Below are 26,303 nucleotides of genomic sequence, written 5' to 3' on the forward strand. Positions count from 1 at the left end.
TGTCGGCCCAGATCCGGCACGCGTGGAAAGATGATCTGGCCCACATGCAGCGTGGAATTACGGCAATTTCTCTTCAGTTGATTTCATCTGAGGCTGTGGCTGAAGTCAGTTGTAGTTCTTGTGCTTCTGCTCGTCTCTTTTTTCTGTTCTCTTCTTTCTTTCAGTGATTCTTTTTGTTAACAGGCTGAGATGACTTCATATTTAATATACACAGATTTTGTGGCTCAGATAAGGTCCAGTTCTGGTTTATTTCTTTGCTCTTGGCTGAGATGTGGCATTGCTATGGCCTGCTTGTGGCCCAGATCTGGCAAACAGGAGTGGCCCACCCAAGTGCCGTAATTCCACGCTGCATGTGGGCCAGATCATCTTTCCACGCGTGCCGGATCTGGGCCGACACAATGTTGCTATGTGGGATTATACACATAGCAACACTTGGGTGGGCCACTCCTGTTTGCCAGATCTGAAAAAAGAGATCAGCAGAAGCACAAGCACTACAACTGACTTCAGCCACAGCCTGAATATTTAATATACACAGATTTTGTGGCTCAGATAAGGTCCAGTTCTGGTTTATTTCTTTGCTCTTGGCTGACATGTGGCATTGCTATGGCCTGCTTTTGGCCCAGATTTTTATAGAAGTAATATTTTATTGAAAATGCTCGTCCTCTCATTATGGACACTAATGTCATTATTAGATCATACTGACACCAAGTGGTTGAATATTCAGGTTAAACTAGTACAATACTTTTGAATGGTGCATGTTGTCTCTAGTTATGATGATCAGTGTTGGTGAACTGATGAAAAATAGTTATTCTTATTCTGACATGTTTATGTTTTCTAAACTGCCCTAAATCTCTTTGAAGATCTAGAGTATACACGTGTCCATTAATTGCTAAATGAATAAATGTAAGTGTTGGACTGAACTTATTCAATAAAGATGTCAATAGAGGGAGCTGCAGACACTGTATTTCATAGAGAGGAGGAGCAAATGAGTGTGTGTGTGTTTGTGTGTGAGAGAGAGAGAGAGAGAGAGAGAGAGAGAGATTTTGAAAAAAAAAATCTTTATTCACAAAATCTCTTTGCAATTAGTTATTTTTTTAAACTTACAAAATTAAATAAAAAGATCACACATAGCTTTGTTAAATCTAAAATCAATCAAAATTATTGCTCTAAGTAAAGACTTAAAAAACAACAATAACAAGTTAATAAATAAATAAAGTGTAGTGCTAATTCTTGAGAAGACAAAGGCATGGCAGTGTGGAGGAGTTCATTAGTCTGACCGCATCTGGGTAGAAGCTATTCTTCAGCCTGGTGGTCCTTGCCTGGATGCTACGCAGCCTTTTGCCTGAGGGGAGGAGGGAAAACAGTCTGTGTGCAGGGTGGGTAGAGTCCCTCATGATGCAGGTTGCTCTGTCCCTGCATTGGCTTGTGTACATGTCTGAGAGGCCTGGTAGGTTGCAACCGATGGTCCGTTGTGCAGACCTTACCACCCTCTGCAGAATCTCTTTTTCTGCCACTGTGCAGCTTCCATACCACACAGTGATGCAGGAGGACAGGGTACTCTCCACCACGCACCTGTAGAAGGAGCTGAGGATGCTAGTGTCCAGCTTTGCCTTCTTCAGCTTCCTCAGGAAATATAGGCGTTGATGGGCTTTTTTAAGGGTGGTCAATGTGTTTTGGTGCCAGGTGAGGGTGTTGGAGATGTGTACTCCAATGTATCTGATGCTGGACACTGAGGGGGGGGCAGTGCCCTTCTTGCGAAAATCCACAATCATTTCCTTGGTCTTGTTCGTGTTCAGAATGAGGTTGTTCTCCTTGCACCACAGCTCTAGTCCATCCACCTCCTGCCTGTATGCTTACTCGTTCCCTTTAGTGATGAGCCCAACCACCGCAGTGCCAGCTCAGACTCACAAAAAATAACCATATTATTTCTGGAAATATAATTGTAACGTACTGATAGACAGTAATTTAATTTAGACATGTTCAGACACACATTAATTGAATTTTAGAAAGAAAAAAAAAATGTATTTTGACAGGGCCAGCAGAGAAGGCCCTGCTGGCTCTGACGGCACACCACTGCTTTAACTTAGCAAGCAGCCCTGCTCTTTTACCCCTCTTCTGTTTCCTTGTACACCGCCTCCTCTTTCCCCTGTAGTGGAGTAGTCTGTTCCTCCATGCCGCTGCCCTCAACAACTGCAGTCTAACCAACATATATTTAGAAAGCCAACCCTTGAGAGTTTTTAGTTCAAGACTCAATTAACCAGACTGTCAGGGGAGGATTTGGAGAAGATTCAGAGAAGCCAAACAAGATTCTCATCAAATATTTTATTGCCCTGTAAACACCCATTTACAGTCTCTGACTAATGTCTGGCGAGGAGAACTGGTCCATTCATGCTCTTTTCATTTAAATCGACCAACCTTTCACACCTCTGCCAGTATGAGACTTGATCTTCATTATTCTTTTATCCTTATTCTTTTGTGTGAATTCAGCCATTATAGCCTTTCTTCTGGCATAATGCTTGGCCATCGACACCTAATGTAACCCCCTAAACACGAATAATCCCCATTAACTTAAGTCTTGTTAGAAAACAAACAACAAAAAACTAGTATTTTGGAACTTTAAATGTGAATTCTTTAAAATATATACACTCACCTAAAGGATCATTAGGAACACCTGTTCAATTTCTCATTAATGCAATTATCTAATCAACCAATCACATGGCAGTTGCTTCAATGCATTTAGGGGTGTGGTCCTGGTCAAGACAATCTCCTGAACTCCAAACTGAATGTCAGAATGGGAAATAAAGGTGATTTAAGCAATTTTGAGCGTGGCATGGTTGTTGGTGCCAGACAGGCCGGTCTGAGTATTTCACAATCTGCTCAGTTACTGGGATTTTCATGCACAACCATTTCTAGGGTTTACAAAGAATGGAATGAAAAGGGAAAAACATCCAGTATGCAGCAGTCCTGTGGGCGAAAATGCCTTGTTGATGCTAGAGGTCAGAGGAGAATGGGCCGACTGATTCAAGCTGATAGAAGAGCAACTTTGACTGAAATATCCACTCGTTACAACCGAGGTATGCAGCAAAGCATTTGTGAAGCCACAACACGCACAACCTTGAGGCGGATGGGCTACAACAGCAGAAGACCCCACCGGGTACCACTCATCTCCACTACAAATAGGAAAAAGAGGCTACAATTTGCACAAGCTCACCAAAATTGGACAGTTGAAGACTGGAAAAATGTTGCCTGGTCTGATGAGTCTCGATTTCTGTTGAGACATTCAGATGGTAGAGTCAGAATTTGGCGTAAACAGAATGAGAACATGGATCCATCATGCCTTGTTACCACTGTGCAGGCTGGTGGTGGTGGTGTAATGGTGTGGGGGATGTTTTCTTGGCACACTTTAGGCCCCTTAGTGCCAGCTGGGCATCGTTTAAATGCCACGGCCTACCTGAGCATTGTTTCTGACCATGTCCATCCCTTTATGACCACCATGTACCCATCCTCTGATGGCTACTTCCAGCAGGATAATGCTCCATGTCACAAAGCTTGAATCATTTCAAATTGGTTTATTGAACATGACAATGAGTTCACTGTACTAAAATGGCCCCCACAGTCACCAGATCTCAACCCAATAGAGCATCTTTGGGATGTGGTGGAACGGGAGCTTCATGCCCTGGATGTGCATCCCACAAATCTCCATCAACTGCAAGATGCTATCCTGTCAATATGGGCCAACATTTCTAAAGAATGCTTTCAGCACCTTGTTGAATCAATGCCACGTAGAATTAAAGGGATAGTTCGCCCAAAAATGATTTTTAGCCCATGATTTACTCATCCTCAAGCCGTTCGAGATGCATATGTCAATCTTTTTTCAGACGAACACATTTTCAGTTATTTAAGAAAATGTCTTAGATCTTTCAGTGGTTATAGTGTGAAGCAATGGGGTCCAGTTCGTTGAAGTCCGAAAATGAGCATGCATCCTTCACAAAAGTAATCCATCCGGCTCCAGGGGGATAAACGGAGGCCTTCTGAGGGTAATCTGTGCGGTTTTGTCGTAAAAATATACATATTTAAGACTTTATAAACGAAAATAGCTGGCTTCCGGTAGCTGTCGACGCGCGTTCACAGAGATGGATGCTGGCGTATGACGTAGGACGTAGCGTAGGAAGCGTCGTGATGTAGAACGTAGACTTTCACTTTGTTATCATGGATGTCTTTCTTTTTTTTTTTCTTTTTTTTAGCTGCTTACATAAACTTTCTTTTTTAGGACACAATAGTGATCCAAAATCTCTCCAGCTCATGAGCACCACCTACTGGTCAGAGCAGAATCAACAGAAGTATTTATTTTATTTTATTGATTTTAAGAATTACAATTACAGTCCGGGGGGTACAACGAGTAAAGCAGATAAACAAACATAAAAGACATACATAAACAGCGACAAATTTAAAAGTTAAACAAAGTCTTTAGGAGTAACTGGAATATTATATTTAGAAAGGAATTCAGAGTAGGTCAACATAAGACCTTCATTGTTATACAGTTGTCTAACAAAAATTATATCATTACAAAACCAATTCATAATAAATAAAGATTTAGATTTATACAGAATGTGCTTATTATTCCAGATCAAACACCTGTTTGGAGAGAAATTGTGTTTATAGATTCAATTCCAGGAAAGAAGCATTTGTTTATGAAAGTTGGACAGTTTTAAAGGAAGCTTGGTAATACTGTAGTCACAAAGCAAAAGAAATTGGAGACCACCAACTTGGGAAAAGATGAAGTGAGGTATAATATTCCAGATAGATGTTGTTGTTTTTAAGGAATTGCTTAATCCAGTTAACTTTGAAGGTGTGATTAAGGGTGGTAAAATCTAAGAAGTTCAGGCCTCCATTTTCAGTTGAGTTCATAACCACAGATTTTTTTATATAATGGGTTTTATTTTTATCAATACTTTTACAAGTATTATCATTAACTGCTAATGAGAGCGCTGCATATGTAAGTCTCGAGATGCCCTCTGCCTTTGTGATCAGTACTCTCCCCCTCAAGGATAGGTCTCTCATTAACCACTGATTTATTATTTCATCTTTAATGGGAATATTACAAATTGACAGAAGATTATTGTTTTTAAGAGACATTAATTCACACTTGTTTAAATTCAGGAGTTTACCATACTCAATAGACTGTAAGAAAAGATTTAAAAGGAGCAAGGAAAGGATTTAAGAAAAGGAGCAAGTTCTTCTGAAAAGGTTTTATAGAATTCAGAGTTTAGACCATATACATCAGGGGATTTATTAAATTTAAGCTCTGTAATAGCTTGAAGGACTTCTTTTATACATATAGAACTATCACAATGTTCTTTTTGATCTTCATTTATAGTTTTCAAATTAGTAAGACTATCTATAAAAACAGAGGAATAAATTTCATTAAATCCTGATTTATAAAGAGTGCTATAAAAGGTTGAACAGTAATCTGCAATCACCTTTGAATCATGTGTTATCGTGTCATTAATATTCAAATGCACAATTGTATTTGTTTTTGCATGGAATTTTTCTTATTGAAAGAAATATGCCGAATTCTGTTCACCTTTTTCCAACCATCTCTGTCTAGATCTAATAAAAGACCCCTCTGCCTTATATCTTTTATAAATATCATGTAATTGGCTTTGAAGCATATGGAAGTAAAATAATGTCAAATGTTTTTGAAACAAAAAAGCCTGTTGAATTGCACTACTTAAAAAAATAAATAGACATTGCATACATGCTTGCATTTTAATTCATTGTATTTTTAGGACTTGCATTTTTATGGGCTGAAATTCAGCATGGTTGAATATTTAAGCTGTGAATATTTCAATTAAAAACATTTCAAACACATTTTCATTATTAAAAATTCAATAATCCATATTCACCTTTCATATTTCACTTCCAAAATATTCAAACTGTTTAAAAATACAACCTATAATATTCAACAGACAATTTTCGGTCCATTTTATTTCGCTTTGCAAATTCGCTTCCACAAATTCAGTGGTTCAAATTCGACAGTTAATTCAACATTGACATCCAGGAACTGCAGGAAAAGCAGTAGATTACCAAGCATACTCTCCATCTGCTGTTAGTCGACCTCACCAGCAGGGGGTGCAAAAGCGCGTGTTGTTGACAAAGACCAGCAACAGTTAGAACAAGCCATTCATTCATGAAAATCATTGTCTGTGTCAGTATGCGGAAAAGATGATAAAGACACAAAAGCTGTGTTTATGTTTCATTCAATAACTTCATTGTTATACTTTCCCTGTGTAGTCTACATGTTTATCAGCTTTCTCTACCATGAACGGGATTATATTCGGTTTCCCTCAATACCTCATACTCAAGGATGCTCCTTCCGTCGGGACAAAACGCTTAACGTAGCTTATGGACTAATATATGAAATACCAAACTCGCACCTTATTGGGGATGAAGGCTGTAGGCTACTATATAGGCTACAGGCAAGCAGATGGACTCAGAATATATATATTATATATATATACAGGTGCTGGTCATACAATTAGAATATCATCAAAAAGTTGATTTATTTCAAGAATTCAACTTAACAGGTGAAACTAATATATTATATAGACTCATTACATGCAAAGTGAGATATTTCAAGCTTTTATTTATTATAATTTAGATGATTATGGCTTACAGTTTATGAAACCCACAAAATCAAAATCCCCAAAAATTTGAATATTACATGAAATCACACAGTAATTGCACAGTAATACCATGGTCATTGAACCAGGTTTTTGTTCTTTTGGCAGTGTGGGCAGGTGCAAATCCTGCTGGAAAATGAAGGAAGTATCCTCCGATGACCCCTTCGGGGAAAGGGAGGAGTAAGAAAAAGTCAGACCCATCTGCCTCCTATCCTGGGGTGGATGAAGGGGCTGCAGAGACCCCAGAGGCGGTTATTCCCAAACCGCCTCGCACTCGACAGCGCAGGAGGAGGAGGGCTCCTGTTCCTTCCCTTAGCCCGGTGGTCCCAAGCCCGGTGGACCTGGAGGACCCGACTTCAGTGGTCCCAGGCCCGGTGGTCCAGGAGGACCCAACTTTGGTAGTCCCAAGCCCGGTGGTCCAGGAGGACCCGACTTCGGTGGTCCCATGCCTGGTGGTCCAGGAGGACCCGACTTCGGTGGTCCCTGACCCAGTTGTCCCAGAGCTTTCCACCATCAGTCCTGCCATGGCCAAGAGGGTTATCTTCAATTTCTATGCATTAGCCGTTCTGCATGCATGGAGGAAGCACATGGGTTCTGCCGATCCAGAGACTGTTCAAGTCACGTCTGCCGATCCAGAGACTGTTCAGGTCACGTCTGCCGATCCAGAGACTGTTCAGGTCACGTCTGCCGAGCCTGTGTCTCCGGACAAGATGGGCGCCACTGAGCCAGTGTCTCCGGACAAGATGGCCGGCACCGAGCAAGTGACTCCGAACAAGAAGACCGCCGCCGAGCAAGTGTCTCCGGACAAGATGGTCGCCGCCGAGCAAGTGTCTCCGGACAAGATGGCTGCCGTTGAGCCGGTGTCTGTTCCTGTACCTGAGCCGGTGTATGTTCCTGTGCCTGAGTCGGTGTCTGTTTCTCTGCCGTGGCCACCTGAGGGGTCGTCTCCGCCGTGGCCGCCCGATGGACTGTCTATCCCGCCGTGGCCGCCCGATGGACTGTCTGTCCCGCCCTGGCTGGCCGATGGACATCCTGATCCGCCCTGGCCGCCCGATGGACTGCCTGATCCGCCCTGGCCACCTGATCCGCCCTGGCCGCCCGATGGAATGTCAGATCCGCCCTGACACCTGATAACTGGTCTGCTCCGCCCTGGCTCAGCCCTCCCGTCCCTCCCGTCCCTCCCATTCGTCCCGTTCGTCCCGTCCTTCCCATCCCTCCCATCCCTCCCGTCCCTACCATCCTTCCCGTCCCTCCTGTCCCTACTGTCCTTCCCATCCCTCCCGTCCCTACCTGGTCACCTAAGACTTTCTGACCCGCTAGGCGGGTACTGACCGGGCTGGCTTCCCTCCCTCTCCTCCCTGTCTTTGTTTTTTTGATCTGCCTGTCTTGTCTGTGGTTGTACTTCAGTCTTGTTCCGGTCTTGTTTTTGGTGTCTCTCTTTGGTGACACCAGATGGCGTCCCTTTAGAGGGGGGGTAATGTCAGAGTTCTGTCACTTCTGTTTGGGTTTCATCTTGGGTTGGTGACAGAGCTCTGGCATTCCCAGTTTGTCATGTGTTTGTGCATATTCTGGTTTGTTGTGAGCGCATGGCTTGTCATGTATTTCCTTGTGCCATGTGCTCTCCTGTCAATTGTCTAGCCCCTCCCACCTTGTTACCTGATTAGTGATTTATTTGCCCCACCTGTTTTCCTCGTTACCCTCTTTTGTTGCTTCCCTATGTGTTTGCAGTCCTGGGCTGGTTCGTTGTCCATGTTTCCCTTGTGTTTCCTGTTCCCGCCTACGATCTCTCTTGTTTTCCCCCACGGGATAGTTATTGTTTGTAGTTTTGTTTTATTTCTTTTGTTAATAAATACCTATTTGTTTCTGCACTTGAGTCCTCGCTGCTTCCACCTACCCATTCTGTGACAGCGAGGTGGCCATCGGTCAAGGGAGTTGTCTAAGGTGATATTAAAATCTCCAATAATAACAAGTTAATTTTGGAATTTAGATAAACAGTGTGTAATACGACTCTCTAACTTTTTGAGTAGAGCATAATTTTCAATTTTAGAATTGTACCCATAAAAATGTATAATAATTATAGTAACCAGATCTAGTTTAATAATTAAAATAATGAAATGACCAAGGGGATCCCCCTCAGTAAATAAAATGTCCCCAGAAAATTAGTTTTTTTTTTAAAATTGCAACACCAGCTGTACGCTCAGACCTTATCACGGATGTCCAGAATGAGGAAGTGTACACAGGACGCGTTTACACTAAATCTATTACACTAAATTTCTGCATAAAGGCCTATAGTGTGTAGTTATGATAATCTACACTGCGAGGTGGCCATCGGTCAAGGGAGTTGTCTAAGGTGATATTAAAATCTCCAATAATAACAAGTTAATTTTGGAATTTAGATAAACAGTGTGTAATACGACTCTCTAACTTTTTGAGTAGAGCATAATTTTCAATTTTAGAATTGTACCCATAAAAATGTATAATAATTATAGTAACCAGATCTAGTTTAATAATTAAAATAATGAAATGACCAAGGGGATCCCCCTCAGTAAATAAAATGTCCCCAGAAAATTAGTTGTTTTTTTTAAATTGCAACACCAGCTGTACGCTCAGACCTTATCACGGATGTCCAGAATGAGGAAGTGTACACAGGACGCGTTTACACTAAATCTATTACACTAAATTTCTGCATAAAGGCCTATAGTGTGTAGTTATGATAATCTACACTGCGATGTGGCCATCGGTCAAGGGAGTTGTCTAAGGTGATATTAAAATCTCCAATAATAACAAGTTAATTTTGGAATTTAGATAAACAGTGTGTAATACGACTCTCTAACTTTTTGAGTAGAGCATAATTTTCAATTTTAGAATTGTACCCATAAAAATCTATAATAATTATAGTAACCAGATCTAGTTTAATAATTAAAATAATGAAATGACCAAGGGGATCCCCCTCAGTAAATAAAATGTCCCCAGAAAATTAGTTTTTTTTTTAAATTGCAACACCAGCTGTACGCTCAGACCTTATCACGGATGTCCAGAATGAGGAAGTGTACACAGGACGCGTTTACACTAAATCTATTGCACTAAATTTCTGCATAAAGGCCTTTAGTGTGGAGTTATGATAATTAACATTGCGAGGTGGCCATCGGTCAAGGGAGTTGTCTAAGGTGATATTAAAATCTCCTATAATAACAAGTGAATTTTGGAATTTAGATAAACAGTGTGTAATACAACTCTCTAACTTTTTGAGTAGAGCATCATTTTCAATTTTAGAATTGTACCCATAAAAAATTATAATAATTATAGTCACCAGATCTAGTTAATAATTAAAATAATGAAATGACCAAGGGGATCCCCCTCAGAAAATAAAATGTCCCCAGAAAATTTGTTTTTTAAAATTGCAACACCAGCTGTACGCTCAGACCTTATCACGGATGTCCAGAATGAGGAAGTGTACACAGGACGCGTTTACACTAAATCTATTACGCAAAATTTCTGCATAAAGGCCTTTAGTGTGGAGTTATGATAATTTACACTGCGAGGTGGCCATCGGTCAAGGGAGTTGTCTAAGGTGATATTAAAATCTCCTCCTACTGTATAATAACAAGTGAATTTGGGAATTTAGATAAACAGTGTGTAATACGACTCTCTAACATTTTGAGTAGAGCATCATTTTCAATTTTAGAATTGTACCCATAAAAATGTATAATAATTATAGTCACCAGATCTAGTTTAATAATTAAAATAATGAAATGACCAAGGGGATCCCCCTCAGAAAATAAAATGTCCCCAGAAAATTAGTAAAAAAAAAAAAAAATTGCAACACCAGCTGTACGCTCAGACCTTATCACGGATGTCCAGAATGAGGAAGTGTACACAGGACGTGTCATGCAGAAGAGGCAGGATTATGGTCACGTTGAACCACGTGAGATGATTGACAGCTGTACAGCAAATGATAGAGCTCTGAGATCAAATATGACGCAAATCAGGAAGAGTAGACACACATCTAGCTCCGTTCGCTGTTTGAGCTCTTCAGATCGCATAATTCAGTGGAAAATTAATAGAAATGTTATTCTGTATGAGGAAATATTTTACTAGCATGGGATAATTAATCATTATTTCTCCAAATATGTGCACCATTGGACAAATAGCCCTGGTGAATGCTGTATATTTTATGTATTTGAAGACAAATAAACCGGAGTAGACGAGAATTAATGTTTTATGAGTGATGATTTCTATTCAAAATAACGAACGTTACAGATTAATTATTTTGCACTCCTGGCATAAATTAAGAAATTAATGTCACTGCAAACCAGTTTAATCACAAACAGTGGTCAAATATCGAAGCTGGAGTCTTAAACCTTTCGTATGATGCTGAGTTTGTCCAGATCAAGTAAGAGTGTGACGTTTTGACAAGTAATGAATTTTGAACAACAATAATCTAGGATCACCAGTGATCCCTGCCGATCAAGGGGTTAAAACCATGTTTGTGCTCCAAACTTACTTTATAACGCAAGTCGAGTGTTTTAAATAATCTTCTGTGATCTAATTTGGCTTCAGATAAAAAAATCAGACAGAAAATATATTATTTTATAATATTCTGCACAATGATAAAGTCTATATAGATAAGCATTACATTATAAATATAATCTATTATTATGAAAATAATACACAGGTAACTCAAATATCATTGCAATCATGTTTATTGTCTTCAAAACATCTTTATCTGCATATTACCAGAGAACAACGATCTCTGTTAGCTTTGTGTGTGTTCGTGGCTTCCTGGAATGTCACATGATTATGGCTCTTCTTCATGTTCCATATATGGACTATTATTGTGCATAGGGCGCCCTCAGGCTGTTGGTATGTATTGAAAACACAGTAAATCAGCATATACAGCGCTCATAATGATTACATCGACGCATTTGGGTATAAATTCAATAAATATTATTCCTGTTTATAGAAATCTGATGTAAACCTATGAGAATCTATCAATATTTCTCAAAATCTGCACATTTTTTAGCTAAAAGCCCCGAGGTACGTTGTTTTGTCAAGCGCTGTCATGACGACAGCACAGAGTTTTTTTATGAATGGGAGCTGCTGACGCTCAGAATTCATATTAAAGGTATCGACCACTGATCTATATAATGACTGGATAGCTCATGACGTTCTAAACTGCCACTAGGCAGTGAAGCCACCGGAAGTGTTCGAGCGGCCATCTTACGATTCCCTACCAGCAGAGGGCTCCAACGCCCGTTATACAGATATTGGTAGCTCCGACGGCACATTTAAGATGACCTGCTGTGCAGCATACAAGGTCTTTAGCATTCACTATTTAATTAATAGTATCAAACTGTTTTTCTTACCTGTGAAGATAGCTTTTTAGTGAAGACTAGTGTTCTCATACAGCTTTTTATTCCTTTTGCAAAGAAATTGCCGTTTTTTAATAAGCAGGAAAAATTTCCGACTTTAATCAAATACCCATTTAAATGCTTAGGATGTTTGCGCTGTGAGAATGTACATGGAGACTTTAGATTTAAAAACTGTGTCTCGTTAGGCAATGTTTTTTCAGTCAAATCATAAAATTTCCTATTGATTCAATAGAACGCGTGAGTTCACTAGGGAATACCAATATAGGGTGCAGTGGCTTCACTGTTTATGACGTCATGAGCTGTCCAGTCATTTCATATAGATCAGTGGTATCGACTCATTTTTTCATTTCATAACTCCTGACACAAATTAAGAAATAACTGTCGCTATAAGTTTCTCAGAATACAATAGTGGTCAAATACTGAAACTTGAGTCTTATATCTTTTTAATGATGTATAGCCTATTTTGTCAAGGTATAACATCAAATCTGATAGTAACTTTGAACAAAAAAAAAAAAAAAAAAAAGCTTCAGTGCGCGGGCGCACTGGCAACGGTTAACAGGTTAACATGTCTAATATAATATCACATAAATAAACTTACGGCATTGCCTCTATGATGCTTTAAGATGGATGCAAATGGATTGAACCCTGAGAGCACACAATGTCTGTCTCATTGTTATCATGTAATACCAGGAAGGACAAACATAGTGATGTTACGTTCGTGAACGAATCGTTCTTTTTGAACGAATCTTTTAGGTGAACGAATCTTTTAGGTGAACGAATCTTTTAGGTGAACAAATCATTCTCGTTCACGTAATCCATTGACTCATATTTCTCGTTCACTGAAATCCCTCCCTCCACAGCAGTGCGGCGCTATTACCAGCGCATGTGCAGCTCAGTGAACCAGGTAGCTCTGTGTTTTCAACCAGGGGGGTAATCGAGCGCTCGATTTCCGTACCACCCCGGGAGCCGCCATTGGCTAACAAGCCTTCACCTGCTGTTAGCATCCCAATGACTCCCATTCATTTTGGCGTCACTTTGACAGCGAATAACTTTACATCTGAGGCGTTTAAAGACTCCATTTGTCCATGGTTTATTTCTAAAGAAACACGACAATGTATAAAAGGCTCCATTACCTTGTATGTTACGTTATGGCCCCGTAGAAGCAGTTTTTGTAAAAGTAGGCTAACGATTGCGTCATAACCACGCGACCGTAGAGATAGGAAGAGAAGCTCGCAGTCAATCGGGGGGACGTGGAGGCATAAAGTCCGATAAAGTCAAGGGAGAAGCCCATAGAGAGTCATGACGTTGCACCTGCTCCTAGCTCATGGACAGCTCCTACTCACGCTCTCCGTCTCTGCGAGATTCGGAAGGGAATGTTTCAGATTTCGCTTGGCACAGCTACTAGAAGACTTACAACTGTCAGGCAGGCTTCTCACGTCACATCCACGTCGTCAAGCTCAGTTTGAGTCTGCGCAGTACGCTCAGCCATCAGGAAGTGAGGGCTTTCTAATTTGCTTCACTTCTCTCCGTTGAAACCTATGGAGTCGCTGTGTCCAGTTTATATACTGTCTATGTTTTCAACCCGTCAAAGAATGACTAAACCTCGAGCCAATAGCCTTCGAGTATGAGATGTGACGGAACATGTGATTTGTTGGATGTAGTGAACGAATACGCCCTTCACTGACTGTGACCGAGTTGCAGGGTTGCCAGATTGGGCGGTTTACCTCGGTTTGCGGTTTAATTCTGATAGAAAATCAGCAAATTCTTTGATAAAGTCTGTATGGTGCCCTGGTGGCCTGTATACAGTAGCCAGCACAAATGTTAAACGTGATTTATCATTTACACTAGATAGTGTTACATTTAGCAACAACACTTCAAAAGAATTATATTTAAAACAAGTCTTCTCAGTAATTCTGAAGATATTACTATAAATTACAGCAACACCTCCCCCTTTGCGTTTCAGGCGAGGTTCATGTTTATAACCGTAATCTTGCGGGGTGGACTCATTTAAAGTAATATAATTGTCTGTTTTTTTCCAGGTTCCTGTCAAACACAGCACGTCTAGGTTATAGTCTGTAATCATATCATTAACAATGAGTGCTTTTGAAGTAAGCGATCGAATATTCAGCAACCCAAGCTTTATCATTTGTTCATTCGTATGTCTGTTTTTTATTTGTTGAACCTCAATTAAATATTTACCCTTGAATGGGTTTAGGAGTTTTTTGTATGTCCTAATTCGGGGAACAGACACAGTCTCTATATGATGATAGCTAGGTGAAAGAGGCTCTATGTGATGGGATTTATCTGACCTTGGTGACGAGAGGCCGCTAGCAGACGGTCGGTTTAGCCAGTCTGTCTGCTTCCTGACCTGAGCCCCAGATTGTCATGTTTGAGCTCTAAGACTATGAGCCATATTACTAGAGAGAAGAGCAGCACCATCCCAGGAGGGATGAATACCATCTCTTTTCAACAGGTCAGGTCTGCCCCAAAAACTTTTCCAATTGTCTATGAATTCTATATTATTTTGGGGACACCACTCGGACAGCCAGCGATTAAGAGAGGCCAAACTACTAACTATCTCATCACTCCTGTGAACAGGAATGGGGCCAGAGCAAATTACAGTGCCTGACATCGTACTTGCAAGTTCACACACCTATTTAATGTTAATTTTGGTGATCTCCGACTGGCGGAGTCGAACATCATTAGTGCCGACGTGAATAATAATCTTAGAGACGATTAGCATTAGCCAGCACTTTTAAATTTGCTTTGATGTCAGGCGCTCTTGCTCCCGGCAAACATGTGACTATGGTGGCTGGTGTCTCTATTTTCACGTTCCGTGTAATAGAATCTAGCTTTCCACGTAACTTGCGACAGGTTATACATTTGTGGAGTATTGAATTGATTAGTGCTTTGCCTCCCAAGATCCACAGTCCTGCTGTCTTGATCGCTCCTTCCAAAAAGTGATGGCCTTGATGTTTCACTTGCTCATGATGATGTCGAGTGAGCAGTAGGGAGATGTGGCTATCTTTGGGCAGAACTATTGGGTTCTTTTCAGCAGCTGCAACCTGAGAGTGCTTTAGACGTCCACCATTATGCACTGAGTTCAGTCCCTCAAACTGCCACCAGAGGTCACCATCTCCTGCGTCTGACATCCACCTTGAAGAGCCTCACCTGTAAATCACTGTCATTCATCTTCATTCATCTTCACAATTATTCATCTTCAACTTACAGAAAAAGATCATCATTTCTCTTTAAGTAGGTTTAGTTCAGTAATATTGTTCTCTTGTTGAGGGAGGGACTGTGATATTTCCATCACTGGGTGTTAATAAACAGTGTTAACCACACAAAGCTTCACTGTAAAGCTAAAGTGCATGTGTTAAAACAGGTCATTTGGTTGCTGTTGATCTGATGAGCTTCAACACGGTAAGACAAACACACTCTGGCTTAAATGAAACTGATGATTATTGCTCATATAACATGCCTGTCTTTACATGAGAAATGTTAAGAATAGGGTGATTTACATATACTTGTTTAAGTGATGAATATAATAGCGCAAGTATTCATTACTTCAATGAGCTCTTTGTTCCGTATTTTTGAGAATCATTTCAGTGCAAATCCATGACAGACACATAGCTTCTGATATATGTCAGGTTATGAACGAAGACATTTGTAGGCTATGATAAAAAAAAAAATAAAAAATAAAACAGACCAGACCTGGTCTAAAAACCAGGTAAATACTAATTTCCCTGTTTGTCTATGATCAACGTAGCGTTTTTAACATCTTGGAACATCATCAGAGAATGCCCTTTTAATTTGTCGTTTCAGTCATTGTGAGTCACGTATCGCAGCAACGATGACGATAAAAGTGACAACAGCGGGAAATGTAAAAATGACTACCTCCGAGCAGCCGGCGAAAAATTAAATTTCTTTATTTTCTATATACACATTGTGTGTTAAAAATATACACAACATGTGTCAAAATACCATCAACACATCTTGTGTGTTGTTTTTTAACACATCTCTTTTTAGAGTGTGATTTTGTACATGTACATTTCTGAAATGCATATCTTAGACAGTTTCCTCTGATAACAGATCACTTTAAATTGTAATGTGGACTCGTGTATTTTCTGTAAAGCTGCTTTGAAACGATGTTGTGAAAAGCGCTATACAAATAAACGTGAATTGAATTGAATGCTGTATTATAGATACATGTTATGCTGATGTGGGTCAGAATGGCTCCTCCTCTTCCTCTGATCTTCTTTCTGCTCATGATTCACGGTGAGTCTCTCTTACATTCACATTAGAAACACTCTGATGTTTTATTTAAGGCCTCATGAGCGGCTGATCTGCACTTTCTTCTGTCCTGTACTCACATATTTCTCAATATAAATAAGTTTGAGTTGAACATGTCAAATGCTTGTCCCTTTTAGAAATGTCCAATAGTCTTTTGCTACTTGCTAGTCAGTGTCACATGGTTTAGGGGGAGGGACTTTCTCAAAGTTCAGAGCTTTTGATTGGACAAATTTCACTGTAGCAGCAGATCATGAATATGTTTGGCTCATGTTCTCGGAAGTGAATTTGTACTTGTTAAATATTTATCATGTCAAAAGAGTTCAATAGCATAAATGAGCTCTGAGCTGATAGATAAGAACTAAAAGCCACAAAACTAATATTTTGATGTCATTGGGTATTTAATAAATCAACTTTGATTATATTCTTCGTCTTATTTTTCATATATTTCATTATTTGAGAGTGCATCATGTTGTTCGTGGTTCTCTCTTCACTCCTCTGTCTCTGTACATTTACTTCTGCTTTTCTGCAACACCGTAATAAGTTTATTGTGATTGGCAAAACATATCAGAATTGTGTTATTTAAAATAACTGAATTTTAGAAGTTTAGTGACAACATCTTAAAATGTTTACATGGTACAATGACTGGTAGGCTACTGTTTTATTTAATTATTATTATTGACACAAATTTCATGATTTCAATTCTTTCAATCTCTATCACGAATTCAATTCTTGTGATTTGATTCCGATCTTGATTCAATATCGATTAATTTGGATGATATTAGGTACAGTAGATACATGTACATTTTTCTCAAGAAAAAACTAATCTCACACATTGCTGTAATCATACAGAGCCCTGTCAGCTATTATTATTAAAGGTTAAAAATAACTCTAATTAAATATAATGTGTTTTTTATTATAATAACAACATTATAATATTGTAGTGATATAGGTAAAAATGTAATACATATGTAGGCTAATATAGTGCACATATTTAGCAAATGGTCTCTAAAGCTAATTTTTCTAGCCAACTAACGTGCTATGGTCATTAAATGGCTTTCCTGGGGTAAATGTAATGTTATGCTTCTCCAGCGTTATGTAACGTAATGTGATATTCTTGTTCTCCAGCTGTTTTATTGACTTCTTTCTGCAGCTGAAAAACACTGATTGATCGATTTTATGTATGAGGTGTTGCACACACAGAAGAGGCTGTGTTTTCTGGTGGCACATATCATTTTTATTTCTGTCAAACGCTGTACAATCTGAAAATTCAACAAAGAGAACAATAAATAGATATATTATATGATATTATAGGTCTGCAACACATGACGTCACCTAAGTGTGGACTCTGAGGAAGTTCATAAGTCCGGAGTGTGCCATTTGGGACAGGGCCAAAGTAGCTGGCAGTGTGACTACTTCATGTCAAAAAGTGAAATGCCCTGCGGCTCACCACTGCCCCCTAGTGTCACTCGCCAGTACACGCAGGTTTAAGTGATGTTAACATAAACATCTATAGCAGGGGTGGGGAACGTTGATCCTGGAGGGCCATTGTCCTGCAGAGTTTAGCTCCAACCCTAATAAGCTAATCAATGTCTTCAGGATTACTGAAGTTGCAGGCAGCTGAATGTTTTTTTCAGGGTTGGAGCTAAACTCTGCAGGACAATGGCCCTCCAGGATCAACGTTCCCCACCCCTGATCTATAGTTACTAAATGGTAACCAACAATACATAATAATAAAACATATGAATAACAATATACGAGTATTTGAATCTATACGACTACTGATCTGCCACTTTATATTTACACGTCACATTTACAACACCAAAACGTTATTTATTGTTTTAATTTCTAAATAAAATTGACAGAATCTGAGGGCTGAGAATTTGTTTCATATCAAAAGTAACCAGCTCTGTCTTGTCTGTTGGTGTCAGAGGTGTAAAGTCCAGGTTCAGAAAGTAAAAGTCCTCCTCAGTATTTTGTTTCAATCACCTGGATTTGCTAATTCAGCCAGGAGAACTAATTAGTGAAATCATGTTTCCATGAAATCATGAAACCATGAATTTATGGGTGGAATAAACATATGGCAGGACTTCTGACCCCTGGACTATACACCTCTGGTCAGTGTCAGTGGGATTTTTCTCTGCGTGAGAAAATGTGTGTGTGGTGTGAGAGTGTGTGAAACGTGTCGATTCGAGTCTCAGGTTGAAAGTGTGACAGTTCACAGCCCTGCCCTAGCACTAGATCATGAATATATCTTGTTCTCAGAAGTGAATGTGTATATGTTAAATATTTATTTAGTCATATTCCAGGATTTACAGTTTTTACAGTTTTTCTGAATTGCTAAAACACTAAACCCACTGTTGCATTGAAGATTAGAGGAGGAAGAGTATGAGTATAAGTATGAGTATAAGAGGAGGAAGAGTATGCGTATAAGAGGAGGAAGAGTGTGAGTATAAGAGTATAAGAGGAGGAAGAGAGTATAAGAGGAGGAAGAGTGTGGAAGTGGAAGAGTATAAGAGGAGGAAGAGTGTGAGTATAAGATGAGGAAGAATATGAGTATAAGAGGAGGAATAGTATGAGTATAAGAGGAGGAAGAGTGAGTATAAGAGGAGGAAGAGTGTGAGTATAAGAGGAGGAAGAGGAAGAGTATGAGAATAAGAGGAGGAAGAGTGTGAGTATAAGAGGAGGAAGAGTATGAGTATAAGAGGAGGAAGAGTATGAGTTAGAGGAGGAAGAGTGAGTATAAGAGGAGGAAGAGTGAGTATAAGAGGAGGAAGAGTATGAGTATAAGAGGAGGAAGAGTGTGAGTATAAGAGGAGGAAGAGTGTAAGTATAAGAGGAGGAAGAGTGAGTATAAGAGGAGAGTGAGTATAAGAGGTGGAAGAGTGTGAGTATAAGAGGAGGAAGAGTGTGAGAATAAGAGGAGGAAGAGTGTGAGAATAAGAGGAGGAAGAGTATGAGTATAAGAGGAGGAAGTGTGTGAGTTAGAGGAGGAAGAGTGTGAGTATAAGAGGAGGAAGAGCGTGAGTATAAGAGGAGGAAGAGTGTGAGTATAAGAGGAGGAAGAGTGTGAGAATAAGAGGAGGAAAAGTATAAGTATAAGAGGAGGAAGAGTGTGAGTATAAGAGTAGGAAGAGCGTGAGTATAAGAGGTGGAAGAGTGTGTGTAAGAGGAGGAAGAGTGTGAGTATAAGAGGAGGAAGAGTATGAGTATAAGAGGTGGAAGAGTGTGAGTATAAGAGTAGGAAGAGCGTGAGTATAAGAGGTGGAAGAGTGTGTGTAAGAGGAGGAAGAGTGTGAGTATAAGAGGAGGAAGAGTATGAGTATATGAGGTGGAAGAGTGAGTATAAGAGGAGGAAGGGTGTGAGTTAGAGGAGGAAGAGTGAGTATAAGAGGAGGAAGAGTATGAGTATAAGAGGTGGAAGAGTGAGTATAAGAGGAGGAAGAGTGAGTATAAGAGGTGGAAGAGTGAGTATAAGAGGAGGAAGAGTGTGAGTATAAGAGGAGGAAGAGTGTGTGTATAAGAGGAGGAAGAGTGTGAGTATAAGAGGAGGAAGAGTGTGTGTATAAGATGAGGAAGAGTGTGAGTATAAGAGGAGGAAGAGTGTGAGTATAAGAGGAGGAAGAGTGTGTGAAAGAGGAGGAAGAGTATGAGTATAAGAGGAGGAAGAGTGTGTGAAAGAGGTGATGAACAAGGTGGAAGAGTGAGTATAAGAGGAGGAAGAGTGTGTGAAAGAGGTGATGAACGAGGAGGAAGAGGAAAAGTGTGTGAAAGAGGTGATGAACGAGGAGGAAGAGGAAGAGTGTGTGAAAGAGGTGATGAACGAGGAGGAAGAGGAAGAGTGTGAGTAAGAGGTGATGAACGAGGAGGAAGAGGAAGAGTGTGTGATAGAGGTGATGAACGAGGAGGAAGAGGAAAAGTGTGTGAAAGAGGTGATGAACGAGGAGGAAGAGGAAGAGGAAGAGGAAGGTGTGGAGAATGTGGTCAAGGCTGGATCTGCTTCAGGGTTTTCCTCTTCTCCTGCAGAGATGATGTTCTCCGGCCGGACCGACATGAAGACGTGAAGCTGAAGCAGAATAAATCTCTCTCACTGACCTTGATTCTGCAGTTGCTCAACTCTTCTGACTGTACTTTACAGTAACATGCTTTTCATTTACAGTGTTTTACTGTAACCTTTTGGGCTTCTGCAGTTGGTCACTGTATTTCACAGTATGCAAATGCTGAATATACAGACATTCGACACTATACAATATTCAGTACAATACTATACAGTACTTGCAGTGCATACAGTATTTATTCACTCACCACTGGCAGGTGTCAGTACTACTTTTTATTGATTCTGTGTTCTCCATTTGTCATGTAGTGTCTAACGAATGATCTGTAGTGTTTCTAATATTGACTGATGTGTGTAAGATCTGAAAGCATTGTTTGATTTTGCCAGAAGAGAGAGATTCTCTGAATGAGTTTTGAACATTTGCTTTTGTGTTTAAGGTTTTGAGAAAGTGAGTGATGGTTTCAAGAAATGTGTTTTAGCAATTCAGAAAAACTGTAATTGTGCAGCTTGTTGTTTTCGGCTGATTTCTTGGTTCTCTCTTCACTCCTCTGTCTTAAAGTAATTCACACTGAGATTATTTATTCACATTTATCTTATATTTCCTGTAATGAGTCGCTGTTTTCAAATAGTAATAAAGTATTGTCATGTTTTCATGGCCCAATAAAACTACATTTACAGTTTGATGAATTCTGTGTTTCAGGGGTTTCTAGTGCTGGTTTGAGTGTGAGTTACAGTCCTTCACACATCTGTGCACTAAAGGACTCAACAGTGATAATGAGATGCACTTATAAATACCCTACTGACCATCAGATCATGGAAGTGTTCTGGACAAAAGGCCCATTACAAAAGGGTGTCGAGCCTCCAGATCTGTCTAATGACACTGAATACAGTCAGAGGCTTCAGTATCTGGGAGATAAACAGCAGAACTGCACCGTCAGACTGAGTCATGTGACACTGAAGGATTCACACATGTACTATTTCAGATTCATCACTGATAAAGATATGAAATGGATTGGTTATCCAGGAGTGACTCTTACTGTCACAGGTGAGTTTGATGAGGTTCATCGGTAACACTTTATATTACGACCCGCAAACAACTGCGTAAGTAAACCGAAACTACGGTGTACGTTTCTGTAATTATAGTGTACTTCTGTGTAGGTATAAGGGAACAATATGTTAAGTTTTGGGTAATAAAGGGGTAACAAGCAGATATACAACCTGCAAAGAACTTCGTAAGTAAACCGAAATTACGGTGTATGTTTCTGTAATTATAGTCTACTTCCGTGTAGGTATAAGGGAACAATATGTTAAGTTTTGGGTAATAAAGGTGTACAACCAGATATACAAGCAAATTATTTATAATGTAATTATTTTAAAACTAACAGGTACCTATTCTGTTAATATATTCCAGGCAAAAATTGTACGTCTGTTGTATATAAACGTTTTTATCACATTTCTGGAAAAATATGTTCTTGTGCAATGTAGTTACAGGGTAATTTTGACATATGTGGGTTGTAAATTAAATATATATATATATGGCTGTATGTAAACATAGTATGATAAAAATTTAATCTGAAACAATTTTATAAACAGCTGATTTCGAAAAACATTGGCAATGCTATTTATTGGCTTGTCTTACTAAACTACTTAATGTTTAGCCCAAATTTTTTTTTTTTATGCTATGACTTTAATTTAGAACATACCATGTAGTACTTAGTACTTACCTTATCACATTGTATTGCAATGACACTTAAATGTCAGGGCAAATATACTGTGTAATTAAAAGTTTTTTTTTTAAAAAATGTATAAGAGTAGCCTACCTTTCTCTGTAATTACTGTGCAAATAGTGTTGTTTCGTATTGTTACATAGTAAGTACTGTTTGTTACCCGTTTCAACTGTGAATTTACAGGGTAAGTGTAACTCCTGCGGGCTGTAAATTAAAGTGGCGCTTGTTACCCCCTTGTTCTGTGTAGTTACAGGGTAAGTGTAACTCCTGCGGGCTGTAAATTAAAGTGGAGCTTGTTACCCCCTTGTTCTGTGTAGTTACAGGCAGGGCTGGAAATGGGGGGGGGACGCGGGGGGACGGAGTGGGGGGAGTGAATTTCGAGGGGGGATGGCGTTCCAGTTGAAAAAAAAAAGGTTATATTATTATTATTATAATTATTTTTTTGTGGACATTGTAACGATTACTATATTTTATCTACAATATAATAGCTACATAAACGTAGCACATGATAATAAAAACTTCGAGGGATATTGATATTTATCAATGACATTCTGTAAAATTGGCTGCGCTATGTCGTCTTTTGTTATTGGCCAATGCCTTCAGACTGCAGCCAATGGAAATGCTTCTCTATCAGTGCGCGTCTTTCTTACTACTCACAGAACTTCACAACAGACCGCTTGAGGTAAAAAAAATAATATTGGATGATGAACTGTAATATTGTTCGAAAATCTGAATAGAAACCGTTACTTTAACAGATGTCATAACAGAAACTTTCATAAGCTGTATTAGCTGAAATGATCCGGTCTAAAATAATAAATAATGGCCATCTTAAAATTAACCGGTTGTTTTGTTCGAAAAGAGCTTTTCGGGTTTCGAAATCGAATTTCCGTTACACGTATCGAGTAAACAAAAAACAAAAAAAACAACAAGTGACAGATCCAGAAACGCACACTGTAGGCTAATCCAGAAATACATGCGTGAGATGCACAAAACAGGCACGGCGCCAGGATTCCAGTTTTGGATGGGTCAAACCAATTGTGGTAGGCCTTAAATTAAAAACGTTAAATTAAAAACGTTATCCAATCACTGTTTAACCTAAGAAAAATTACTGACTAATATACTGTTATATTAACTGTGAGTACATAATATAGATTTTAATAGCTTGATGCTCTTTGAATATTTTGTTGCATTGTAAAAAGTTTCGGTGCATAGGACGGACCGATCCACGATCGCTCTCCATGGTTCTGACCAAAGAAGAGCGCTTTGGAATCTCAATTACGCATCGCATCATACCTGGCGTTGTCTCTTAGTGCGCTACGAAGACTCTTGAGGTATAACTTAACTAAAGGTATGCTACCACTAAAGGTATACCATTGCTAGGCGTCTTCAGGGCTATCATCCACTCGCGAGGCAGAGGCGCTGGCGCCCTCCTAGCAACGGCACTGGTCGCGAGACAGATGACATGGATAAGAGTTTTTTTTTTTTTTTTGTAGAAAGACTCTTTTTAAAAGATTTTCGTTTAGTATAAATTGTATCTTAATTTTGATCAATGTTTTATCAAACAATTAGGCTACCTGTATTTAATAAATAAGAAACAAATAGCCTACAATGTAATAAGATGCCGGCACGATCACTTGCATTTCACGTAAATGGAGGGCGCCGAAACTCAACTTGTGCCTCACAGATTTTAGAAATATAGGCTATCTATTATAGAAAGCTTGAAATGTCTACTTTTAAACGAAAATATTCAAAACCAAAAGAAATAGGCTACTCTCTGATTATAAAATCCATATGAAGTGTGCATTTCTCTCTGGCGTTCATGGCGAGTCCGCATCGTCAACTTCATCTTTGCAGCGACACAGAAAACACCAGTTTATTAATAAACAATTAAATGTCTCCTTGCTAATTTAGACACATTCATAATCATTACTTTTACCGGTTCTTTGTGACGCTCATTATCCTGTGTAGGCTATATAGCCTATTTAAGTAATTAAAATAATATACGATTTGTCCACGAATGGCTTTATGAAAAACTCGACTAGAATTTTTTTTTTAGTCGGAGGCAGCCCATATTCCTCATATTTTCGAGCCAGGCTCAGGCCATTCTGGGTTGAGCGAGCGACCCTGCGGAATGAGCGAGCGGAGCGAATATTCAGAAATGCGCTCTCCGCTCACGAGCTCTGATCGGAACAAACCCGAACCTCTGCTGAACTTGCGCAGAAACATCACAATAGACATAACCAGCTTTTTAAATATGTTTTTAAAACTAAACATTTAGACTATTTTAGCACAATGATGAGCTTATTGCCGAATTTTTATAATTGTTGACAAAATTAGAATATATTATAAGTTTTTTTCTTTTTGAAGAAAGAATGGTGAAGCTGCTCTCTCTTACATAATTTGTTAAAAAAGATAAATCAGCTACATCAAAAACAAAATTGTATTGATATAATAATGATTTTAGAAATGTCTAAACTTAAATCTAAAAGAGATAAAACACATTGAGTAATCCTCCGGAGCCATATAGTGGTTGTAGGTAAAACTAGTCTTTGATCATAAAAGTTTTTGTTTTGGCAAATAAATAATAAAAATACCATAAATCCCCATAAAAGACTGAGTGGCAGCATTTGTTTGAAAAACACACAAAAAGGGAAAGAGCTTTACGATTGACTGCACAATTAGATTTGACAACAAATCTGAAGTATATTCTTTACAGAATGGCGAAAGCTACGCAAATGGATCACTGCAATTCTGAATTCCAGGCAGTGAAAGGTGGATTTGCAGTTATCATTTTGAAAAAAATATGGGTATTTAGGGGTAAATTTATGAAAAACACAACGTTTTGTTTTTATTATTTGCAATGGCCGACCCCAGGGGGTAAAATGAAACATAAAATAAATAATTTATATAATTTAGTTATTATAGATTATAAAGGTTTTTAAACATCTGAAAGGTCATCTAAAGCCATGACCTATATTTATTTTTAATTTTTTTCAAAATAGAGTCCGCCCAGTGAATTTTGCCCATTTCCACCACTGGTTACAGGGTAAGTGTAACTCCTGCGGGCTGTAAATTAAAGTGGAGCTTGTTATCCCCTTGTTCTGTGTAGTTACAGGGTAAGTGTAACTCCTGCGGGCTGTAAATTAAAGTGGAGCTTGTTACCCCCTTGTTCTGTGTAGTTACAGGGTAAGTGTAACTCCTGCGGGCTGTAAATTAAAGTGGAGCTTGTTACCCCCTTGTTCTGTGTAGTTACAGGGTAAGTGTAACTCCTGCGGGCTGTAAATTAAAGTGGCGCTTGTTACCCCCTTGTTCTGTGTAGTTACAGGGTAAGTGCAGTAAATAAAGAATCCAATTTAATTTCTGACTTTTATTTTACAAAAACATGTCAAAACACTTTTTCATCTTAATAAAACATTGTCTTTTCTACAGTATACTCAAACAACAAAGTAACACATTATACCCCCCACCCCCTCCCCCCTCCCCCCTCCCTTTATTTGCTTCTCTTGCTTTTCTTCTTCTTTCTTTTCTTGCTCTTCTTTTTCTTAACTTCCACTGGGGACTCTGAAGTTGAGGAGTTGATGGAGTCCCATTGGTCTTGCTGCACTGCAAAAATATGAATATATTTACATGCTCTTAGCAGCTACACCTTCAATTTTAAGTTGTCGAACAATCCTCCACTCTAAAACATTTTGTGCCACCTGATATTACTGTAGTAACTGTCATTTTGAAGAAAATACATTTTGGTGAAGTTTGAGGCAGATCATGGGGGGGTTGTGATATTTTATAGTGATAATGACTGTAGTGCAGCAGAAAATGTTTTTAAAAAAGGCATAGTTATTCTGACAGCAAAAAAAAAAAAAAAAAAAGCATGAAACACAAACATGAGGGCTGTGGCACTATAGTAACAGTATATCTCTGTGCCATTGCAGATGGGACAGCAGACTTCATCTTTTCAGTTTCCTTTTTCAAAAAATCACACTCATCTTTGAGCAAGGTGATCTCTGCTTTAAGAGTGACAATCTTATCTTTGAAAGAAAGAAAGAAAGAAAGAAAGAAAGAAAGAAAGAAAGAAAGAAAGGTTAGACGTTTAAATTTTACTCCTGCCCTACTCCAGGGCTTATACTTGTGACCACTTTCCTATTTTTTAAAACATCAAATTGAAGAACTAAACATCACT

The 26,303-nt window shown here is 39.1% G+C and overlaps 1 protein-coding gene and 1 pseudogene across 2 annotated transcripts in view; one reads left to right on the forward strand and one right to left on the reverse strand.

Moving 5' to 3' along the window:
- LOC311279748 (dnaJ homolog subfamily B member 1-like) overlaps window positions 1–26,303 on the reverse strand; it is an 86,477-nt pseudogene that overhangs the window by 30,417 nt on the left and 29,757 nt on the right. The window lies entirely within an intron of this gene.
- The window catches only part of LOC311286297 (adhesion G protein-coupled receptor E3-like), a 33,163-nt gene continuing 27,976 nt past the window's right edge, over window positions 21,117–26,303 (forward strand). The window contains exon 1 of the mRNA XM_084402432.1: window positions 21,117–21,444. Within this exon, the coding sequence (XP_084258558.1) occupies window positions 21,174–21,444 (271 nt within the window). The 5' untranslated portion in view covers window positions 21,117–21,173. The remainder of the gene's footprint in view (window positions 21,445–26,303) is intronic.

The sequence above is a fragment of the Rutilus rutilus genome (assembly GCF_951802725.1).
Source record: "Rutilus rutilus genome assembly, chromosome: 2".
Classification (NCBI taxonomy): domain Eukaryota; kingdom Metazoa; phylum Chordata; class Actinopteri; order Cypriniformes; family Leuciscidae; genus Rutilus; species Rutilus rutilus.